General features: G+C 41.7%; 1 protein-coding gene across 2 annotated transcripts in view; it reads right to left on the reverse strand.

The window, feature by feature from the left end:
* Positions 1-3,803: 3,803 nt before the first annotated feature.
* The window catches only part of SSH3 (slingshot protein phosphatase 3), a 166,277-nt gene continuing 149,373 nt past the window's right edge, over positions 3,804-20,707 (reverse strand). For both annotated transcript variants that reach the window (XM_069752923.1, XM_069752922.1), the window contains 4 exons: positions 20,295-20,441; positions 10,136-10,336; positions 8,535-8,982; positions 3,804-7,563 (listed from right to left, as the gene is read on the reverse strand). In XM_069752923.1, the coding sequence (XP_069609024.1) occupies positions 7,300-7,563; positions 8,535-8,982; positions 10,136-10,336; positions 20,295-20,441 (1,060 nt within the window). In that variant the 3' untranslated portion in view covers positions 3,804-7,299. The remainder of the gene's footprint in view (positions 7,564-8,534; positions 8,983-10,135; positions 10,337-20,294; positions 20,442-20,707) is intronic.

The following is a 20,707-nucleotide window of genomic DNA, read 5'->3' on the forward strand; positions in this document are numbered from 1 at the left end:
GCGCATAAAATACGTCCGTAAAACAAGCATTACACACAGCCCAATTATTCTCTATGCCCCAGCTCCTATCTGCCGTATTTTACTGATCCGTATTATACGGCTTTCTATGGCCGTAGAAAATCGCAGCATGCTGCGTTTCTCACCGTATTGCGCAAAAAAAAAAAAATCGCCAATGAAAGTCTATGGAAGCCAGAAAAATACGGATTACACACGGACCAGCAGTTTGACTTGCGAGAAATATGCAGCGGTGTTAGAGAGAAAAGCCAGCAATTCAGTGCGGTGTACAGTAAAATCACACTGACAGCTTACAATAGAATAGGTAGAATAAATGTGTACACATATACAGTTAGGGCCAGAAATATTTGGACAGTGACACAAGTTTTGTTATTATAGCTGTTTACAAAAACATGTTCAGAAATACAATTATATATATAATATGGGCTGAAAGTGCACACTCCCAGCTGCAATATGATAGTTTCCACATCCAAATCGGAGAAAGGGTTTAGGAATCATAGCTCTGTAATGCATAGCGTCCTCTTTTTCAAGGGACCAAAAGTAATTGGACAATGGACTCTAAGGGCTGCAATTAACTCTGAAGGCGTCTCCCTCGTTAACCTGTAATCAATGAAGTAGTTAAAAGGTCAGGGGTGGATTCCAGGTGTGTGGTTTTGCATTTGGAAGCTGTTGCTGTGAGCAGACAACATGCGGTCAAAGGAACGCTCAATTGAGGTGAAGCAGAACATCCTGAGGCTGAGAAAAAAGAAAAAATCCATCAGAGAGATAGCAGACATGCTTGGAGTAGCAAAATCAACAGTTGGGTACATTCTGAGAAAAAAGGAATTGACTTGTGAGCTTGGGAACTCAAAAAGGCCTGGGCGTCCACGGATGACAACAGTGGTGGATGATCGCCGCATACTTAATTGGGGGAAGAAGAACCCGTTCACAACATCAACTGAAGTCCAGAACACTCTCAGTGAAGTAGGTGTATCTGTCTCTAAGTCAACAGTAAAGAGAAGACTCCATGACAGTAAATACAAAGGGTTCACATCTAGATGCAAACCATTCATCAATACCAAAAATAGACAGGCCAGAGTTAAATTTGCAGAAAAACACCTCAAGAAGCCAGCTCAGTTCTGGAAAAGTATTCTATGGACAGATGAGACAAAGATCAACCTGTACCAGAATGATGGGAAGAAAAACGTTTGGAGAAGAAAGGGAACGGCACATGATCCAAGGCACACCACATCCTCTGTAAAACATGGTGGAGGCAACGTGATGGCATGGGCATGCATGGCTTTCAATGGCACTGGGTCACTTGTGTTTATTGAGGACATAAGAGCAGACAAGAGTAGCCGGATGAATTCTGAAGTGTACCGGGATATACTTTCAGCCCAGATTCAGCCAAATGCTGCAAAGTTGATTGGACGGCGCTTCATAGTACAGATGGACAATGACCCCAAGCATACAGCCAAAGCTACCCAGGAGTTCATGAGTGCCAAAAAGTGGAACATTCTGCAATGGCCAAGTCAATCTCCAGATCTAAACCCAATTGAGCATGCATTTCACTTGCTCAAATCCAGACTTAAGACGGAAAGACCCACAAACAAGCAAGACCTGAAGGCTGCGGCTGTAAAGGCCTGGCAAAGCATTAAGAAGGAGGAAACCCAGCGTTTGGTGATGTCCATGGGTTCCAGACTTAAGGCAGTGATTGCCTCCAAAGGATTTGCAACAAAATATTGAAAATAAAAATATTTTGTTTGGGTTATGTTTATTTGTCCAATTACTTTTGACCTCCTAAAATGTGGAGTGTTTGTAAAGAAATGTGTACAATTCCTACATTTTCTATCAGATATTTTTGTTCAACCCTTCAAATTAAACGTTACAATCTGCACTTGAATTCTGTTGTAGAGGTTTCATTTCAAATCCAATGTGGTGGCATGCAGAGCCCAACTCGCGAAAATTGTGTCACTGTCCAAATATTTCTGGCCCTAACTGTATATATATATATATATATATATATATATATATATATACCTATTCTATCAGTGAGGCACATATATGTATATATATTAAAATTTCATACAGCGCTAGATAGCAAAAGCCGGCAATTGAATTACCGGCTTTTAAGCTATCTCCTTCCAAAACCCAACATGATATGAGACATGGTTTACATACAGTAAACCATGTCATATTCCCATTTTTTTTTTTGCATATTCCACACTACTAATGTTAGTAGTGTGTATGTGCAAAATTTGGGCGTTCTAGCTATTAAATTAAAGGGTTAAATGGCGGAAAAAATTGGCGTGGGCTCCTGCGCAATTTTCTCCGCCAGAGAAACCCCAGCGAATTAATGGAAGCTAGGTCAATGACCTGTAGTTACCTTCATTCGCGGTGAGGCGCCCTCTGCTGGTTGTCCTCATATGAACTCGAGCCTGGGAACTTTTCTGATTTTTTTTTTCCCACGCTCGAAGGACATCCAGCAGAGGGAGTGGGAAGAGAGTGGCCAAGTGCCAGAATAGGCGCATCTTCCAGATGTGCCTTTTCTGGGGTGGCTGGGGGCAGATGTTTTAAGCCAAAGGGGGCCAATAACCGTGGACCCTCTCTAGGCTATTAATATCTGCCCTCAGTCACTGGCTTTACTACTCTGGCGGAGAAAATTGCGCGGGAGCCCATGCCAATTTTTTCCGCCATTTAACCCTTTAATTTAATAGCTATAACGCCCAAATTTTGCACATACACACTACTAACAGTAGTGTGGAATATGCAAAAAAATGGGGATATGACAAGGTTTACTGTATGTAAACCATGTCTCATATCATGTCGGGTTTTGGAAGGAGAAAGCAAAAGCCGGCAATTGAATTACCGGCTTTTAAGCTATCTCGCGCTGGATGAAATATTAATATATGTGTCTCACTAACATATATATATATATATATATATATATATATATATATATATACACACAGTACATGTGTTTTTAATATTTTTTGAGCACATGGATCCCTTGTATATCCGTATGTCGGTTTTGCAAGCCTGCGAGAAAATCTCGCAGTACGGATGCCATACGGATTACATACGGATGATGCCATGCGCAAAATATGCTGACACACCCTGCCTACGGAGGAGATACGGACCACTATTTTGGGGACTTTTCTGCGTATTACGGCCGTAAATTACGGACCGTATTTTTACACGCTGAGTGTGACGCCGGCCTAACTGTGTAGAACAGTTTAAAAAATAAAATTAACAAAGGGTTGTGAGTGTGACAGCCAGGTAGGTAATAACTTCATATGAATTTATCAAAGGGGTACACGTTTCATGTATACATGCCTTCCCTGAGGAAGACGTGTTCGATGTTGAAACGCGTAGCAATTATTTATTTTTTAATACATTCAGATTCTCAGGGAGATCAGTGTCCGGCCCATAGATCGTAACAGCACATTTACTTTTAAGAAAAACATGGATTTCTCTTTAGTAAAATATTGGATCGCAGATATTAAGGTATTACTTTATTCAGCTTCCTACTACCTGCGGGCCCATATAGACGACTTAGGAGGGTTCATCCTACTGACTGATTCCCTTTAAGAAGATACAATTTCCATGCCTTCCTCACCATTTCTGGTCATTGTATTAAATAGGGCATGTAGAAGATAACAATGCATTAAAAAAGCCCTCAAATTAATACAATTACATTTTATTACCAGCAAAAATAGGTTATCTATATAACAGTGCGTTTTTGAAGAAAATGTTACCGGAGTTTGGTAGAACTTTACTAAAAATGGAAAATAATCTTGCATAAGAAGAAGGATATGGCAGATTTTTATTGAACGTTTAATAAAAGCAGAAAATAATAATACAGAGTTTTTAATACAGTTTACCACTGAGGTAGAGGAGTGCCTCCTTGCTGTGTGTAAATATCGAGTTTTTAGAGGATAATACCATTGTTATGTATTTATTTTTAAAGGTGACTTCTCCCAAAAATCAACAACTTCCTATGACTTTATTATGGTTCCTTCAATTTTATTATTCAGCTCCGCAATTATTCGTCAATTGTGAACGTGATAAAAAAGAAAAAGAAAATAAGAAAAAGTAGTCATAAACCCATCCGTAGTATCAGCAAATAGTTATAGCTTTAAGCTTCAAGTGAAGCTTCGTAACATAAAACAATTTTGTAATATAAATATCTGAGCAGATAATACTTGGGACATATCTTGAGAATGCAAACGTACTGTCGTTGCCATGTCTGTAAAAAAAACAAAACAAAAAAAAAAACCATAGGAGCTGTCACGATTTCCATGAGAACAGTGCAGGAGCCCGTCGGTTCCTTTTATGTAATGGTAATGGCGCCTGTAGTCTGCTGCTAGCACTGGTAGGGCAGCTGCAGACTTTCTGTACTGCTTACCTAATGACACCCACTTGAACACATCAGTCAGGTGGTGACTATTAAGGATTAACATGGTGGCGACAGCAGCAGGAATATAAATATACCTTACGTACAGAAAAAATGATTAAAAAAATTATACTGTAATTAAGGTTCAAATTGTGATTTTACTCTGTATATTGGCAAGTTTACATACAGATTGAATTGGAGAACATTAGGATAGGCAAGTATTGTATATATACACAGATGTGGCCAAACGTTTGCGTTTGCTAATGGGTGTGTGTGTATATATGTATTATATACACATACACACACACACAAACCCAGCACCAGCCAAAGGTTTGGACACCCGTGTTCATGGAATGGTTTTCCTTTGTTTTTAAAGGAATGTGCACATTTTAGATTCAAATGGAAATCAGCAAAACTACAAAGGAAAATTTATGGAAACAAGAAATAAAAAGAATTTTGTGAAACAAACCTGAATATGTGTAAGACCTTAGATTCCTCAAAGTTTCCCCCCCACCTTTAGGCCAGTTTCACACGCCCATTTTTTTTTCCGGTGCCGAAGATCACAGTGTCCATATATCCGTTTGTGTAATACTTGTGGCACACATATGGCATGCATGTGCCGCATCAGTACCACACGGAAGGGTGCTAAGGAAGAAGCGGTACATGCCGGCATCAAGCAGGGGCGAATGATGAGAGTTGTATTCAAGTCAGAACAATGACAGCAGGCGACGGCTGATGAGACTTTTACTACCATCAGCCTACACCTGCTGATGCTAATAACAATGACAGCAGGAACGGCAGATGGGAGTATTCATCACAACTCCTGCGCTGTAAATAAATAATTTAAAAAAAAACATCATGGGTTCTATTTTCTATAACCAGACAGGCAAAACTGACAGCTCGGCAGCAACCCTCAGCTGTCAGCTTCAGCAAGGCTGGTCATCAAAAATAGAGGGGTCCCCACGCGGTTTTTTTAATTAAATAAATAATTTTAATAAACTGCATGTGGTCCCCATTTTATTTTTGACAACCAGTCTTGCTAAAGCAGAAAGTTGGGGGCTGGTATTCTTAGGCTGTAAGGGTCCATTGATATAGGTCTCCCCCAGCCTAAAAATGCCAGCCTGTAGCCGCCCAGAAAAGGCGCATCTATTCCAGAAAATAGAGAGGAATCCATGCCGTTTTTTTATTATTCATTTACAGTACAAGAGCCCGCTGATGAATACGCCCATCAGCTGCTCCTGCTCTAACTGTTATTAGCGGCAGCAGGTGTAAGATGATGAGAGTAATAGTTCCATAAGAAACCGCCTGCTGTTATTGTTATCACTTGAATACAGCTCATTCTCCTCTGCTCACCCCGATTGCCGGCAGAACAGAGGAGAATGATGAGAGCAGTCTTAAGCACCCGGCGGCGGAGAACAGTGCTAACTGTAGCGCTGCTTGTCAGGTGTCGGGATGTGTCACACAGATGACATCCCAGTGTGTCATCTGTGTGCGGGACGTTTTGTGGCACCATGCGCCGGTAAAAAAACGGACATGTCTACATGTGGGTCACACAAACACATGGTCCGTGGAAACACACAGCCATGTGCCCAGCACCGTAGATTTCAATGTGTCTACATGTGTCAGTGTCTCCAGTACGTGGAAAAATTGTCACCACAAGTACAGGAGGTACTTACTGTGACAACAACTTTAAACCCTGTTGAATTCTTTCAAGCAGCTTTTTCAGATCATCACGTGGAATAGCTTCCATTGAATTGGTATGGTCAAGGGATCATTTGTTGCCAGCTTTCAGAAAGTTTTTCCAACCAACCATCAGGTGTTGTTTGCAGTGGCAGTTTTGGTAGACAGGTCCATACAGTACTGAACCCGATTTCATAACTGTTCTAAGCCAGAATATGGCAAAAAAAAACACAAGTAAGTAACCAGAAACAGCAATCCAGCATTACTTTAAGACATAAAGGCAAGTCTAAAAAACTGAAAGAATCTTGCAGGTATCCTCAAGTGCAGTCACAAAATCAATCACTGTGTTGAAACTGGCTCTCATGGGAACCACACCAGGAAAGAATGCCCAAGAATTATGTCTGTGCATAGTTCATCAGTGTGATCAGCTTCAAAACAAGAAATTGTTTGGGCCAAGCATCCCGTAAAGCCTATGGAACCAATGAGGAGAGGGATGGAGTGCTGTATCAGATGGCACGGCATCCACAATCACCAGATCTCAACCCCACTGAGATTGATTTGGATGAGTTGGACCGCAAAGTGAAGTCAAAGCATTCAACAAGTGCTCAGCACATCTGGGAACTCCTTCAAGATTGTTGAGAGCCATTCCAGGTAACTATGTGATAAAACTGCTTTAGAAACTTTTTTTTTCACTTCTTATTTCTTATACATGCTCTCTCAATTTTGCTGCCTTCAGTGTGAACCTACAAGTGCACATTCCAATAAGAACAAGTTAAACCATTGCATGAACAGGTGTGTCCAAACTTTTGACTGGTACTGTACATATAAAGCTATCCGTATGCATCTATGAGAGAAGATGCATTTATGACTTACGTTTTGGTTTAGAATATGTTATCCCATAAAAGTCTATAGATCATTCAAAGTAGTCTTGTGGTAAAAAGGTTACTCCAGAGCAGAGAATGGTAGCAAGGGCCATCTCTGGGTAAGCGGAGTCTAAAAGCGATATAAACTTGTACTGATATTAAGAAGAATGTGGTCTTCAATGACAAGAGCTCATAGAGATGCTGTCCTTGAGCCGATCTCATTTTAAAGCTACAGTTTTATCCGTTGTGGTAACACTTTGCATTTGCAAAAAAATTAGGCAAAACATAAAAATAATCATTGTATAAAAATAATCTCCCTAGTTATATACTGTCCACATCTTCAGGTTCAAAGGCAAAGATCTGGATTTATTTAAGTTCTTCTGGTGTCTCCCCCACGTTACTCTGCCGAGTGATCCTGGCTTTGCGGGTGAGGGGTTCTGCCTCCTGCAGGCGTTTGCTGACAAGTGCGGCCCCTTGAAGCTCGGATACAGACTGAGACTTAACAGCATGCCCTGTCCGGGATGACTCAGATTGTGGCGCTCCAGGCTTCTTTTTGCGTCTGGATCGCCGGCGGGCAGATGATGATGTACTATGGGAGGCTGGGGAAGAAGGACCGCTACTTCCAAATACCTGTAAAAATGTACAATTTTAGAAAAATTCAGTATTGGGATATACGTTTTTGTGCATTTTATACCACACCAGCTTACATGAAGATATTCCTACATTTTTCGGCTCACCATTCTGTGCTGGTTTTGTATAGTTTAAAGTGAATCTGTCAGCAAAACTCAGCCGTGTAAAGGACGCATAGATGAAATAATGGTCTCTGCTTCTACATTATGGTGCAAAAACCTGCTGACAGATTCCCTTTAACAGTGAACACAACTAGGTTATTCTGATACAGAGTTTAGAAACATCACCTTGGTAAAGGCCAAAAAAATCAGCACTGGATAAAAACATCCATATCTCTGGAAATATATGATTAGTTAGAGGAACGGCGGGAAGAATATAAAAGCTCTAATGCATGCACAGGAAGGTCCTGATGAAGAGGACTGTCAGGGTCTGGTACAACCATTCTGTTTGCAGATCACACCCGACACTGAACGTTTACTTCGCTAGGACACCTGGTGCAGGAACGATGCGCAGGGATGAAGAAGACAGTAAGTTTCTGAAAACTATGCAGATTGTGCCAGAGACTGACAGTCTTCTACATAAGGACTTTCCACCGCTCTGGTGAAACAGTACTTGCACTAGATCTCAGGTAGCAGAGGAAAGTCACTGAAAGAAGAGTGACCTGTCCATCACTCACAGGCAGCAGGTGGGGGAATAGTGAAGAGAGGTAGCACAACTGTAAGTGACATGCCCGCCCACTGCACTTAAGGGTCATTTGCATAACAATTCAACAATAACATTTCTCCAAAATGTAAATTCGGATATCTGAAATAAAGGTATGGATGTAAACAGCCTTACAGTGCCGTTATGTAGGTGGCATTAGTTTGGAGTATAAAAACCTGACGACAGCTCTGATATACAGTGTACTATCGGAGTGACAGAATAGTCTGAGATGTAAGTGCTGGAAAGCGCCAAATTCCATGTATACGTGCCTCATCAAGAGATGGGTTCTCCTCCAGCAATCCAGAAGTCTTTTGGCTTGGATCTGTTGAGGTCAATTCTCCTTCCTTGACTCCTGCGTCTTGGTGCTCGGCTTCACATAAAGGCTCATCCTGGTATATAAAGCTTCCCTCTCCCACTGATAAACTCTCATCCACAGAAGATACACTGTCAAACTGATCTGACCCACTTTCCCGACTCTCAGAGACAGTGTTCAGCTTCTCCAGGTGTCTACCATCTTCACACATGGTATGCTCCTCTGGTGCAGTTTCTGATGCCTCCATCTCACTGATGGATCTCATGAGAGCTCGCAAGTTCATCTTCCTCGGTCTATTAATAAGGGATGTCTCAGAAGACCCAGACTGGGCTTTTGGAAGACTTGGTAGTTGTGGAGATGCTGTTGTGGAGTTCAGATGCCACAGATAACTATGTCTTTGCTTACTACCGGAAAAAAACATGATATAGAGAATTAAATCAAAGAATATTCATCATGACTGTTAAAGGTGTTGTCCCACGAACAACTGTAGATTTTAATCAGTAGATCGTAGAATATTAAACAGTTCTTCAGTTAGACAAAGAAGTAGCTGGAAGAGTCCCTGCCTGTGGTACCAGTATAATGTATTCACTTCTGCTGCCTCCACTTGCCAGAAGCTATGTAGTATGATCTGCAGCGCCTCTACAAGGTCAGACACCGCCACTACACATTTTACATTAAGATTATCTCAGCTTGGCAACATTTTATTAAACACTTCCAGTTGCAGAACGTCTTAATATTCCGTGATCAATTGTTTGAGATGTCACCTCGCTGCTCCCCTCCCTTAATCATGACCTTTGTATAGGCTCATTAAATGCTTCAATACAAAAGATAGGGTTGGACTCTGATTATTATGGCTATGTTTATGTGTTGTTTCATGAAACAACAGCAAGTAGGAGTCTAAAAAAGCCCCATACTGAAAAAAAATATTCTTAATAAAGATAGGGATATAAAAAGAATGATACAAAAAAAGTAACAAAAAAAAGATTTAAACAAATTTTCATATGATAGTTATCCTTTAGTGCCAAGCTAAGAGACTGGCGGTACAACAAAGAATGCACCAGGTATATGGTACAATTACAGTTTTCAGTTCGGTTATCTGTTGTAAATGTACAAATTTGCAACCAAGTATTGATCAGGTGCACTTAGAGGGGCAGTACATTGCTGAATATCTCTTTATGCCTCCAAAGTACTGCATAAAATAAAAAAAAACACATGCTTTTAATATTTAGAAAAGACACGTGTGTTGGTCCATGCTGCAAGGTCACTATGTGCAGGGATGGGGAGTCAGATGAGGCAGCACTCCAACCTGACCCCAATGAGGGGAGAGGCGGAGTATTGTAATTGGGGGCGAAAAGGTGCACCAAGCTCTTGGCCATGAAGGTGCACTGAAGCTCCCTCGTTTACATATGTAGTAAAATGCTTTTTCAATAAAACATATTTAATAAAATCTACAGTACAAGTACAATCGCCCTGATTCATCAAAGTGTTTTCACCAGAAATTTTGCAACTTTTCTTGGCCAATTTTCTAGCGAAACTTATCTGATGTACAATACTCGCCTTGCTCCTAGGATGCCCTGGTATGTCTGAAGCTGTCGCAGAAATCCCGCATTTGGTTGCACAATGCTTCTTCTCTCCTTAACGTGCTTTAAAGCTTCTTCGAAGGTCCACTCGTACTCCTTCATGGCATAAGCTATAACCGTGGACGCTGATCGAGAGACGCCCATCTTACAGTGAACAAGGACACAGGTGCCTTTTCGCCTGTGGCAACACAAGAAACAGATAGTGTTAGATACTGCAGGGACCAACAGTGGGAGCAGGGCCTGGCATAACTGAAATATTAAAGAAAACGCAGACTACCGCAAGTCACTACCACACAGGTCTGTTGGTAAATCAGACAGCGCAGTAATTCCTACAGCTCTCTAATACAGTATGTACAGGTGCCCTCACAGACTTGCATTTCTCAGGCTCAGTATCAGTATAAACTCCAAGGCAGCCATCTGTCCCTAATGGATGCTGAATGTCATCATATGGCTGCAAGTTTATACTATATATATGGTTCTTATTTTTAATTAGATATGTAATGCATGTTTTTCTGGTTCTTCTAGATAACCAGCTCTGCCTATTGGTGATTCCCTCTCTTAATTCCTGGTTGTGAGATGGGTTATGCTACAAACCTAAGAGGCCTGTCAAAACTTCTTAAATGGAATTTGTCAGCATCATTCCTCTCCCCTCCCAAACTATCTACACTATGTAGCCGTTTGAAAGACAAATCCAGCAACACCTTTACATAGTTAGTTAGTTCCTTAGTATATGATGAATGGATATACAAATGAGGCTTTAGGACTATGGTAGATCTGAGGCCTTTGCCACTCTAGCTCTATTCCTTACCCAGCAGTGCCTCCTTCTGCTTGGCTGATAGCCTCCATGATGTGTGACTTCAGACAAAAGAGCTCAGTCAAGCATCAGGAGATGGGGATAGAGCTGGAGTGACAGAAGCTTCAGATCTATTATAGCCCTTCAGCCTCATCGATTTAAGCACTCCTTTCTCAGTAACAAGGAACAGGCCAGACATGTAATGGTATTGCCTGACTTATCTTTGACAAAGCTACCATACAGTATATGTACATATAAATAGTGTGAGTGTTGAAATCCTGCCGCAGGGTTCTCTATAGGACGGCCCTACCAATCATGTTATATAATGTGTATGGGGCCGCCGCCAACTCTCTCCGACAGGTGATGTTAGAGGAGAGCGAACCGAGCTTGTTGAGTTTTAACACCTGTTGCTTTTATTCCCAGAGAAATTAAGCCTTCGCAAGAGGTTTATTCCATGCTATCTACGGCATTTAGCAAATAACAAAATGTACTATTCATGCAAAATTATGGGATAAATTATGAGGATAATGACAGTGAACATCACAAAAATGAGAAAAAAAAAATTTAAAAAAAGCACCAGCACAGCAAGAACAAGGTCAAACCCTGTGGATGAGAACTGATCCCAGGACAGGCAGGCGTCAGTGTCAGGAAAGCAGGATGCAGGAAGGGTGGACAGGAATATTGCAGAAGGTAGCCATGGCTTCCCAGATCGGAAGCATGCTAGATATAGCCAAATACACTACAGCAGTGATGGGAATGTCCAATCAGAACTGAGAAAGTGAAGAACAAAAAGAGCAACCTGAGATTACTGGGTGCCATCATAATAAAACATTACCAAGCACCACCAAAATTCAATCAATCAAGTTACATTCTACAAAGATTTTGTGCACAGTCCAGTCAGTGAATGGAGCCATATATATAGCGGGCGCATCCAGGTTTCTGACAACTGCTGACAAACGCATGCATTCATAGGAATGAGAGTGAGGTGGAGGCAACTGAAATGTGATACTTTTTACATTTGGGAGCCAGTTAGCCCTGCGACTAGAAAATCTTGTCTGAAAGTCTTGCCAATTAATAACATTCAGGCACACAAAGAATAATAACGGGGGAATTTGCCATCTCTACAACAATTTTCTAGCAATAACACATTAGATATTTTTTGCACAATCTACGGTCCTGCCATGACACTTTTCCCAACAGGGGTTAGTGGCCAAACAGTGACTTACAGCAGAAGTGACAACAGATCATGAAATGGAAAAAAAAATCAATATTGGCAAAATAAAAAAAAATACATGTAGCACAAAAACGGAATTACACAATAGGTCATTCTCTGATGATACCTTCATTTTAAAAAAACGTGCATGGCACCGGAAGGGAGTGTAAGTGTTGTATATGGGGGCAAACATTTGCTTATTGAGGAAGAGTAGTGGACAACTTCTTAAATGGGAATTTCTTACTAAAGACAAAAAAAATGTTTTTCGGTGGTGTTAAAAGTCTGACCGTGGGAATCCCACTGTTATGATCCCACTTCCCTGTGCTACCTTATCTCACTGCTTAAGGCCTGTTTCACACGTCAGTGTCTCCGGTACGTGAGGTGACAGTTTCCTCACGTACCGGAGACACTGACACACGTAGACACATAAAAATCACTGCATCTGTTCAGATGCCAGTGATTTTTTGCGGACCGTGTCTCCGTGTGCCAAACACGGAGACATGTCAGTGTTCGTGGGAGCGCACGGATTACACGGACCCATTAAAGTCATTGGGTCCGTGTAAAACACGTACCGCACACGGACGTTGTCTGTGTGCAGTCCGTGTGCCGTGCAGGGGACAGCATTAAGCGCTGTCCCCCCCACTGGTGCTGAATCCTCAATTCATATCTTCCTTGCAGCAGTGTTTGCTGCATAGAAGATATGAATAATAGTGTTTAAAATAAAGATCTATCTGTCCGACGCCCTCCCACCCCCTGTGCGCCCCCCCACTGTTCTGAAAATACTCCCCCGCCTCCCTCATTGGCTGTCGCTGCTTCCTGGTCTGGCTGCATCTTCTCCTGTATGCGGTCACGTGGGGCCGCCGATTACAGTAATGAATATGCGGCTCCACCCCTGTGGGAGGTGGAGCCGCATATTCATTACTGTAAATGAGTGGCCCCACGTGACCGCATACAGGAGAAGATGCGGCCAGACCAGGAAGCAGCGACAGCTAACAAGGGAGGCAGGTGAGTATTTTCAGAACAGCGGGGGGGGGGGGGGGGGGGGCGGGGGGTACGCGCACAGGGGGTGGGAGGGCGTCGGACAGATAGATCTTTATTTTAAACACTATTATTCATATCTTCCCTGCAGCAAGCGCTGCTGCAGGGAAGATATGAATCGCGGATTCAGCACCAGTGAGGGGGACAGCGCTTAATGTAGCGCTGTCCCCTGCACGGCACACGGACTGCACACGGACAACGTCCGTGTGCGGTACGTGTTTTACACAGACCCATTGACTTTAATGGGTCCGTGTAATACGTGCGCTCCCACGAACACTGACATGTCTCCGTGTTTGGCACACGGAGACACAGTCCGCAAAAAATCACTGACATCTGAACAGATGCAGTGATTTTTATGTGTCTACGTGTGTCAGTGTCTCTGGTACGTGAGGAAACTGTCACCTCACGTACCAGAGACACTGACGTGTGGAACCGGCCTAACAGAGCTGCAAGTGAAGAGTGGGGAATCAGTAAGACCCCATGATCAGGTATTTATCATCTATACTTTGGATAGGTGATGGATATCTTTTGTAAAAAAGAAAAAAAAAATAAACATGCATTTAGAGATGAGCGGCTCTGCGGGTCGGTAAATAGCTGAAATCTGTCAATCGTGCACAAGACCTGGTAGATGAAAGTGCACAACGTCAGACAACCATTACAAAGGGATTTTCTCCCTTGAACCTCTTAAAGACAGCGCCTTTTTCGGGTTTTTTTGCCTTCTTTTCTTCAAAGTGCCATAACTTTTCATGTTTCCATCTACATAGGGCTTGTAAGATTTAGTTTTGAATGTCACCATTCATTTTACCATACAATGTACTGAGAAATGAGAACAGAATTTCAAGTGTGGTGAAAAGAATAAAAACAGAGCACTTCTGTCATTGTTTTTTGGGTTTTGCTTTTTTCGGCGTTAATTGTGCTGTAAAAAATGACCTGACCACATGATTCTGCAGGTCAGTACAATTACGGCGATACCCAACATGCATAGATTTTAGCTATTTCAGCAACGTAAACAAATTCTAAATCTTGTATAACAAACTGGGTTCGTGTTGACATTTTTGAGACCCATAATGTCTTTATCTTTTCTATCAATAGAGCTATATTTTGTGCACACAAAGCAGTAGATTTCATTGTTATCAGTTTGTAGTACATGATCACTTCATCAAAAATGCAATTTTGGCGGTGCAATCATTTTTTTTTTTTTTTACTTTTTTTTATTGAAAGATCGTACTTTTATGGAAGTGGTGATAGCAAATGATTATTTTTTTAAGAACTTATTTTTAATTAAGTAGAAAGGTGATTTAAAGATTTTATAATTTTTATGTTTTTTTTATATATATTTTTTTAAAACCTTTCTTCTACTTTTCGCTTTTTTTTTTTGGACCCCGAGTGAACTTGATCCTGCAATAATTCCGTTGCTTATCTATATATGAAATATAGTATATTATGTAGTCTGTAGGTTCAATCACAGTCTCCTATGAAGCGCTTTAACGGGATAACAGCAAAGATCAGAGATTGCTCTGGCCACTGCTGTTAGAGGCAGATGCTGGCTGTGTAAAACAGTTGACACCTGCCTTGTGTGGCTTGGGCTTAGGCCATGCCATACACCTGCTCTATGATGTAATAGTATGTCTAGAGGTGAGAAGGGATGAAGATCTTTTAGTGTATCCACCGCTGGCCACGTAATGAGTTACAGAGAGTGATCAGTGCAGCCAATCACTAAGCTCAGTGGCTTTGTGTAGACCATTTTGACAGGACTCTTGAACCTAGCATTGGCTTGGCTGCAGGACTCATGTGCTGTAGTCGAGACTTCACAGCTGCAACCATGTTATCAAAAAACTGAGGGCAACAGCAGACAGACATTGATGGCGAGACACTGGATAAGTAAAGCGGATTTTCTTATTTGTACCCAACACAAGCCTAAGTCCAAAAGAAAAAAAAAAATCAACAAACATTCAAGTTGACCATACCAATAAGACAAAATTAGTTTGAACCCACAGATTTCAGAAGAATCTGATGATCTAATGTTATGGGGATATCAAGACTCACCCCTGTCAAAAAAAAAAAAAAGACCTGTCAACATACGTGCAGTCATTTTATAAATATGTAGAGAAAAAAACTAGTAAATGATATGACCAGGATTAGGCTATGTGCACACGTTGCAGAATTGCAGTGGAAATTTACACGGCAATTCTGCAACTCCCTGCCACAGGAAATACGCATGCAGAATTAGCGTGCATATTCCCGCTAAACACTAGCGTTTTGCAAGTGTAATTAGCTTGCAGAAACGCTAGCGTTTCCAAGCCATCTGTAGCATCGCTTGGAAAACTGATTGACAGGTTGGTCACACTTGTCAAACATAGTGTTTGACAAGTGTGACTAACTTTTTACTATTGATGTTACCTATGCAGCATCAATAGTAAAAAGATATAATGTTAAAAATAATAAAATAAATAATCGTGATATTCTCACCTTCCGGCGGCCCCCGCAGCCTTCCCGATCCTCGTGATGTTCCCGGCAACTCCCGTTCCCAGTGATGCCTTGCGGCAATGACCCCAGATGATGTAGCATCATGCGAGACCGCTACGTCATCAGAGGTCATTGTCGCAAGGCATTACTGGGAACGGGAGCATCGCGAGAAGCGGGAAGGCTGCGGGGGCCGCCGGAAGGCGAGAATATGACCATTTTTTATTTTAATTCTTTTTTTTTTACAGGTATATGGTTCCCATGGTTCTGGAGTAGAGTCTCCTCTCCTCCACCCTGGGTAGCAACCGCACATGATCCGCTTACTTCCCGCATGGTGGGCATGGCCCCATGCGGCAAGTAAGCGGATCAATGCACTCCTATGTGAGCGGAATCGCCACGATACCACACAAAGAATAAACATGCTGTGTTTTTTCCAGAATGCGATTCCGCCGCGGAAAAAAAAGCAGCATGTGCACAAAAAATGCAGAATGCATTAAAAATGGTGGGATGCTTATGCAAGTGTTTTTTTTTAGCGTTTTTTTGGCGGAAACGGACGAAAAAATGCTAAAAAAAAAAGGCTAAAGATCCTGAACGTGTGCACATAGCCTTAAAGGCATCCCTGCACAACCACTGGCAACAATGACATCCTCCAACGGTTACTTGTAGCCATCTGTGATGCCCTTTCATCTTCCTGATGGTAGTTGCTCGCACTTGAATATTTGCAGGGTTCCTTTTCCCAGTAGCAGTTTTCGTCTCTCTCAGGATTTTTAGCTCAGTACTTCTTGCTGGCCAGTTTAAAACTATCCATTTTTACTGCTGAACCATTCTTATGTACTTTTGGATGTGTGCTTTAGGTCATCCTATTGTATGGCCCGTCTTTTGTTTGACTCACTTATTTATTGCTTCTGTAAAACGTTCTGCGCCTCCAGGATTCTCCATCGTGATTTACTGTGGATAGGAACTACTTTTCTGTAGGCTTCGATTTATCATATATCTTGGTTTTATTTGTCTTTAGAACACATTCCCAAAAACAATGTGGTTCATCTATGCAACTCTTGACAAAAAGTTCTGCCATTCTGTTTTTATGCTTTTTTTTAAAGCAGCGAGGCCATCCCTTCCCTTTTCCCATACAGCTCTGCTTTGTTCAGTGTGCGACATATGTTAAGAGTTGAGACAATCACCCTAGCTCCCTTAGCCTATGGCCACCACCCTTTGCTGTGCTCCACACTCAGCTTTTACAAGTTGATTGGTGCTTCTCTGTGACTTAGGCCGGGATCACACATGCGAGAAACATGTCCGTGTCTCGCATGTGAAATCCAAGCTCTGGCGCCGGCACTTCAGATCGGAGCGTGCGGCTCCATGTGTTGCTATGCGGCCGCACGCTCCGCTCCACAGTGCCGGCGCCAGAGCTTGGATTTCACATGCGAGACACGGACGTGTTTCTCGCATGTGTGATCCCGGCCTTACCAGTAATCTCTCTGGGCCTTTTTTAAGGCCCAGGTGGACACATCACTTTGTGTGAGTGTTAAGACAGTACTGTGTTTAGATGCTGCTTGTTCAGATGCTGTTGGAATAGCCAGCTTCTTCAGTTGCTTCTAGCACCACAGACTTCTGTGATTAACAACCATGGCTCCACAAGAATAACTTGTTAACCCATTGTTTGCAGCAAGCAATATCAACTGACATCTAGAAACTAATCAATCTTTTTCCGCAGAGCAATGGGAGAATGCATTGGAATAATCCTATTTCTCCCACACTTCCATGCGCCTCCATGAATCCTATTTTAAAGTCTTGGCTGGGTGGTGCTTCGCTCCCATTAGGCTAGTTCATTTTAATTGTAACCGCTCTTCTCTTTGCTGGAGAAATTGCAGACAACCGGGCACTTAATGCCATACATTTTGCAGCTGTCCTAAAATCAAGAGGCAGATTTCTTCACTGATCTCAAAACTGTTTAATACATTTACTTCAATCACTCCACAAATGGCTCTCCTTTCTATTGGTCTAGGAAATGTTGAACCTGCTCACAGACAACTCTTAATCCACATTTTTCTTGTAGTCAAAAACTCAATCGCTTTCCTTTGGAATTAAACTATTCCTCCCAAACTGTGAGATATCATCGAAAAGATATCTTTTCATTGCTCCTTAGAGATCAGATTTGTATTATCAACAATTATCTTACAAATCACCATACAAAATGGGATCGCTGGACCTTAAGCTTCCCCTAATTCTTGTTTTATATACCATAGTCGAATTTATAACTGTATCTATTCTTCCTCCCCCACATTTTTGGTATTTTGTGAGCGATAGAAATATAACTCTTTTTAATCATTTGTTTAATTGTTTTTTTTTTGCTGTTACCATAGTTAGAGTTATTGTTATATTGTCTATTTAATCTACATAGTCCAATGTTATTTCCTTTGTACCTTACGATGGTGCATATTAAGTTCTCCATGTTTTCTTCCTCCTTTCACCTTCCCTTCCCCTTCTTTATTGATGATGAATCCTTCATTACCCATTCCCTTTTATCCCCTCCCCACCTATGTTACATTTTAAAATCTTAATAAAAACTTTGAAAAACATTTAGAGACTAATCAATACACAGCAGTTATCTTTGCAAATGCCTGTGATTGATGCAAACCATCAGACCTGCAAGTTAACCCACCACTAGCTGTCTGCAACTTAACTAACCACTAGCTCTCTGCAAGTTAACCCACCACAAGCTCTCTGCAAGTTAACCCACCACTAGCTCTCTGCAAGTTAACCCACCACTTGCTCTCTGCAAGTTAACCCACCACTAGCTCTCTGCAAGTTAACCCACCACTAGCTCTCTGTAAGTTAATCTACCACTTGCTCTCTGCAAGTTAACCCACCACTAGCTCTCTGTAAGTTAATCTACCACTTGCTCTCTGCAAGTTAACCCACCACTAGCTCTCTGTAAGTTAATCTACCACTAGCTCTCTGCAAGTTAACCCACCACTAGCTCTCTGTAAGTTAATCTACCACTTGCTCTCTGCAAGTTAACCCACCACTAGCTCTCTGCAAGTTAACCCACCACTTGCTCTCTGCAAGTTAACCCACCACTAGCTCTCTGTAAGTTAATCTACCACTAGCTCTCTGCAAGTTAACCCACCACTAGCTCTCTGCAAGTTAACTCATCACTAGCTCTCTGCAAGTTAACCATTGTTTCCTAAGAGCAAACTATTATTGGAAACTGTTCGTATTAAGCCATTTCTGCCACCTACACCTGTGTGCTGCTTCAATCCTGCCTTTATCCTCTTTATCTGCCCTTGTGGTTCTGTGGCTTCCAGTGTGTATTGCTCGCTATTTGTCTTCTGTCCAGCATAACCAGTTGTCCAGGTCCTACAGATCCTACTGTCCCATGTGCTTTCCAGCCTGCTGTGCCAACACTTTGGGTCCATGTGTCCCCCCTGAGCTGCGGGTCCTCAGCAGTTTCCCATGTGTTTACAGTACAATGTAAACTTATGGGAAAATGCAATCTGCAGTGCACATGCTGCGGAAAAAAATGCGCGGAAATGCAGCGGTTTACATTCCGCAGCATGTCATTTCTTTGTGCGGAATCCGCACAAAAACCGCGGTAAATCCGCAATAAATCCGCAGGAAAAACGCAGTGTTTTTGCCCTGCGGATTTATCAAATCCGCTGCGGAAAAATCCGCAGAGGATCATTCTACGTGTGCACATACCCTAACAGTAGGATCAGGCGAGTCTAATTTCTAATCAATTACAGGTTAGTACAATTTTGTCCTCTGTATTAAACTGAACAAAGACCGCCATGAATAATGTCCTGGCATTCTTTTTAATTTTGTTACCTATTTTCCTGCCAAGTTATTTTTGACAGAAAAAAACCCCACAGACTTTATATATCACAAATGTATACTTTTTTTTACCAAGGCTATGGAAGGGGTATTCGGAGATACATGTTATTGCAATCTAGCTTTCTTGACTCAACATAAATATATGTTTTCTTTGGTTTTAACTAAAGGGTTATTCCCATCTTTAGAAGTTATCACCTATCCAGGAGTATAATTTGCTGATTGGAGGGGGTCTGAGTGCTAGGATCTTTATTAATGATGAGTGAGTATGCTAGTTTCTAGAGTTTCTCCGACTATGCTCTGGTGGTCTCCGAGTATTTGTGAGGGCTCAGAGATTTAGTTTGTGTCGACGCAGCTGCATGATTTGCGGCTGCTAGACAGCTTGAATACATGTGGGGATTGCCTGTTTGTTAGGTAATCCCCACGTGTATTGAAGCTGTTTAGCAGCCGCAAATCATGCAGCTGCGTTGACAACTAAATCTGCGAGCACGCCAAAATACTCGGAGACCACCCGAGCTTGCTCAGAGATACTCACGTAACGAGCATACTCGCTCATCAATAATCTTTACCAATCACAAGAACAAGGATCTAATATATGTCCAATGTTATTTATCACTTATTCAATGGATAGATGAAAACATCTAAAGATGGAAATAATCCTTACAGTTTGTCAACAGCAATAATGATCAGTGTTGCAACTACTTATCATCTGCAGATGTATGGCAGGCATATTGGGTATACTTTAGTTACGCTACAGGAATCAATAGGCCTTGGATTGTACCTACAGCTTAATCCTACCTGGCACTGGAGATGAAACTGTGCGTCTCCTTCCAATATTGCAGCAGGTTTGTGCTCTCTTCATCCAAGACCCGAATGTTTAAATAACTAAATGTCTCAGGAAAGAAGTTATCAATTTCACGGGTGACATTTAGTATGTGTGAGACCCTGAGGAGAAAAAATAAAAAGATAAAATGGTATCTTGTGCTAACACACTATCGGTTACAATGTTGTTAAAAAGTATTTGCCCCTCCCTCAAAACTTCTATTTTTGCATCATTCTAGATTGGTCACATTAACCTATTTTTTGGTTTTGTGATGCATCTGACAGTTCAATCTTTCACTCAACTACAACAAGTACTAGATCGCAGTACATAGTCCAATATCCCATAAAAATAACTGATTTGGCTGGTCCAACAGCTCATGGGAATATTT

This window comes from Ranitomeya imitator, chromosome 2, assembly GCF_032444005.1.
Source record: "Ranitomeya imitator isolate aRanImi1 chromosome 2, aRanImi1.pri, whole genome shotgun sequence".
Classification (NCBI taxonomy): Eukaryota; Metazoa; Chordata; class Amphibia; order Anura; family Dendrobatidae; genus Ranitomeya; species Ranitomeya imitator.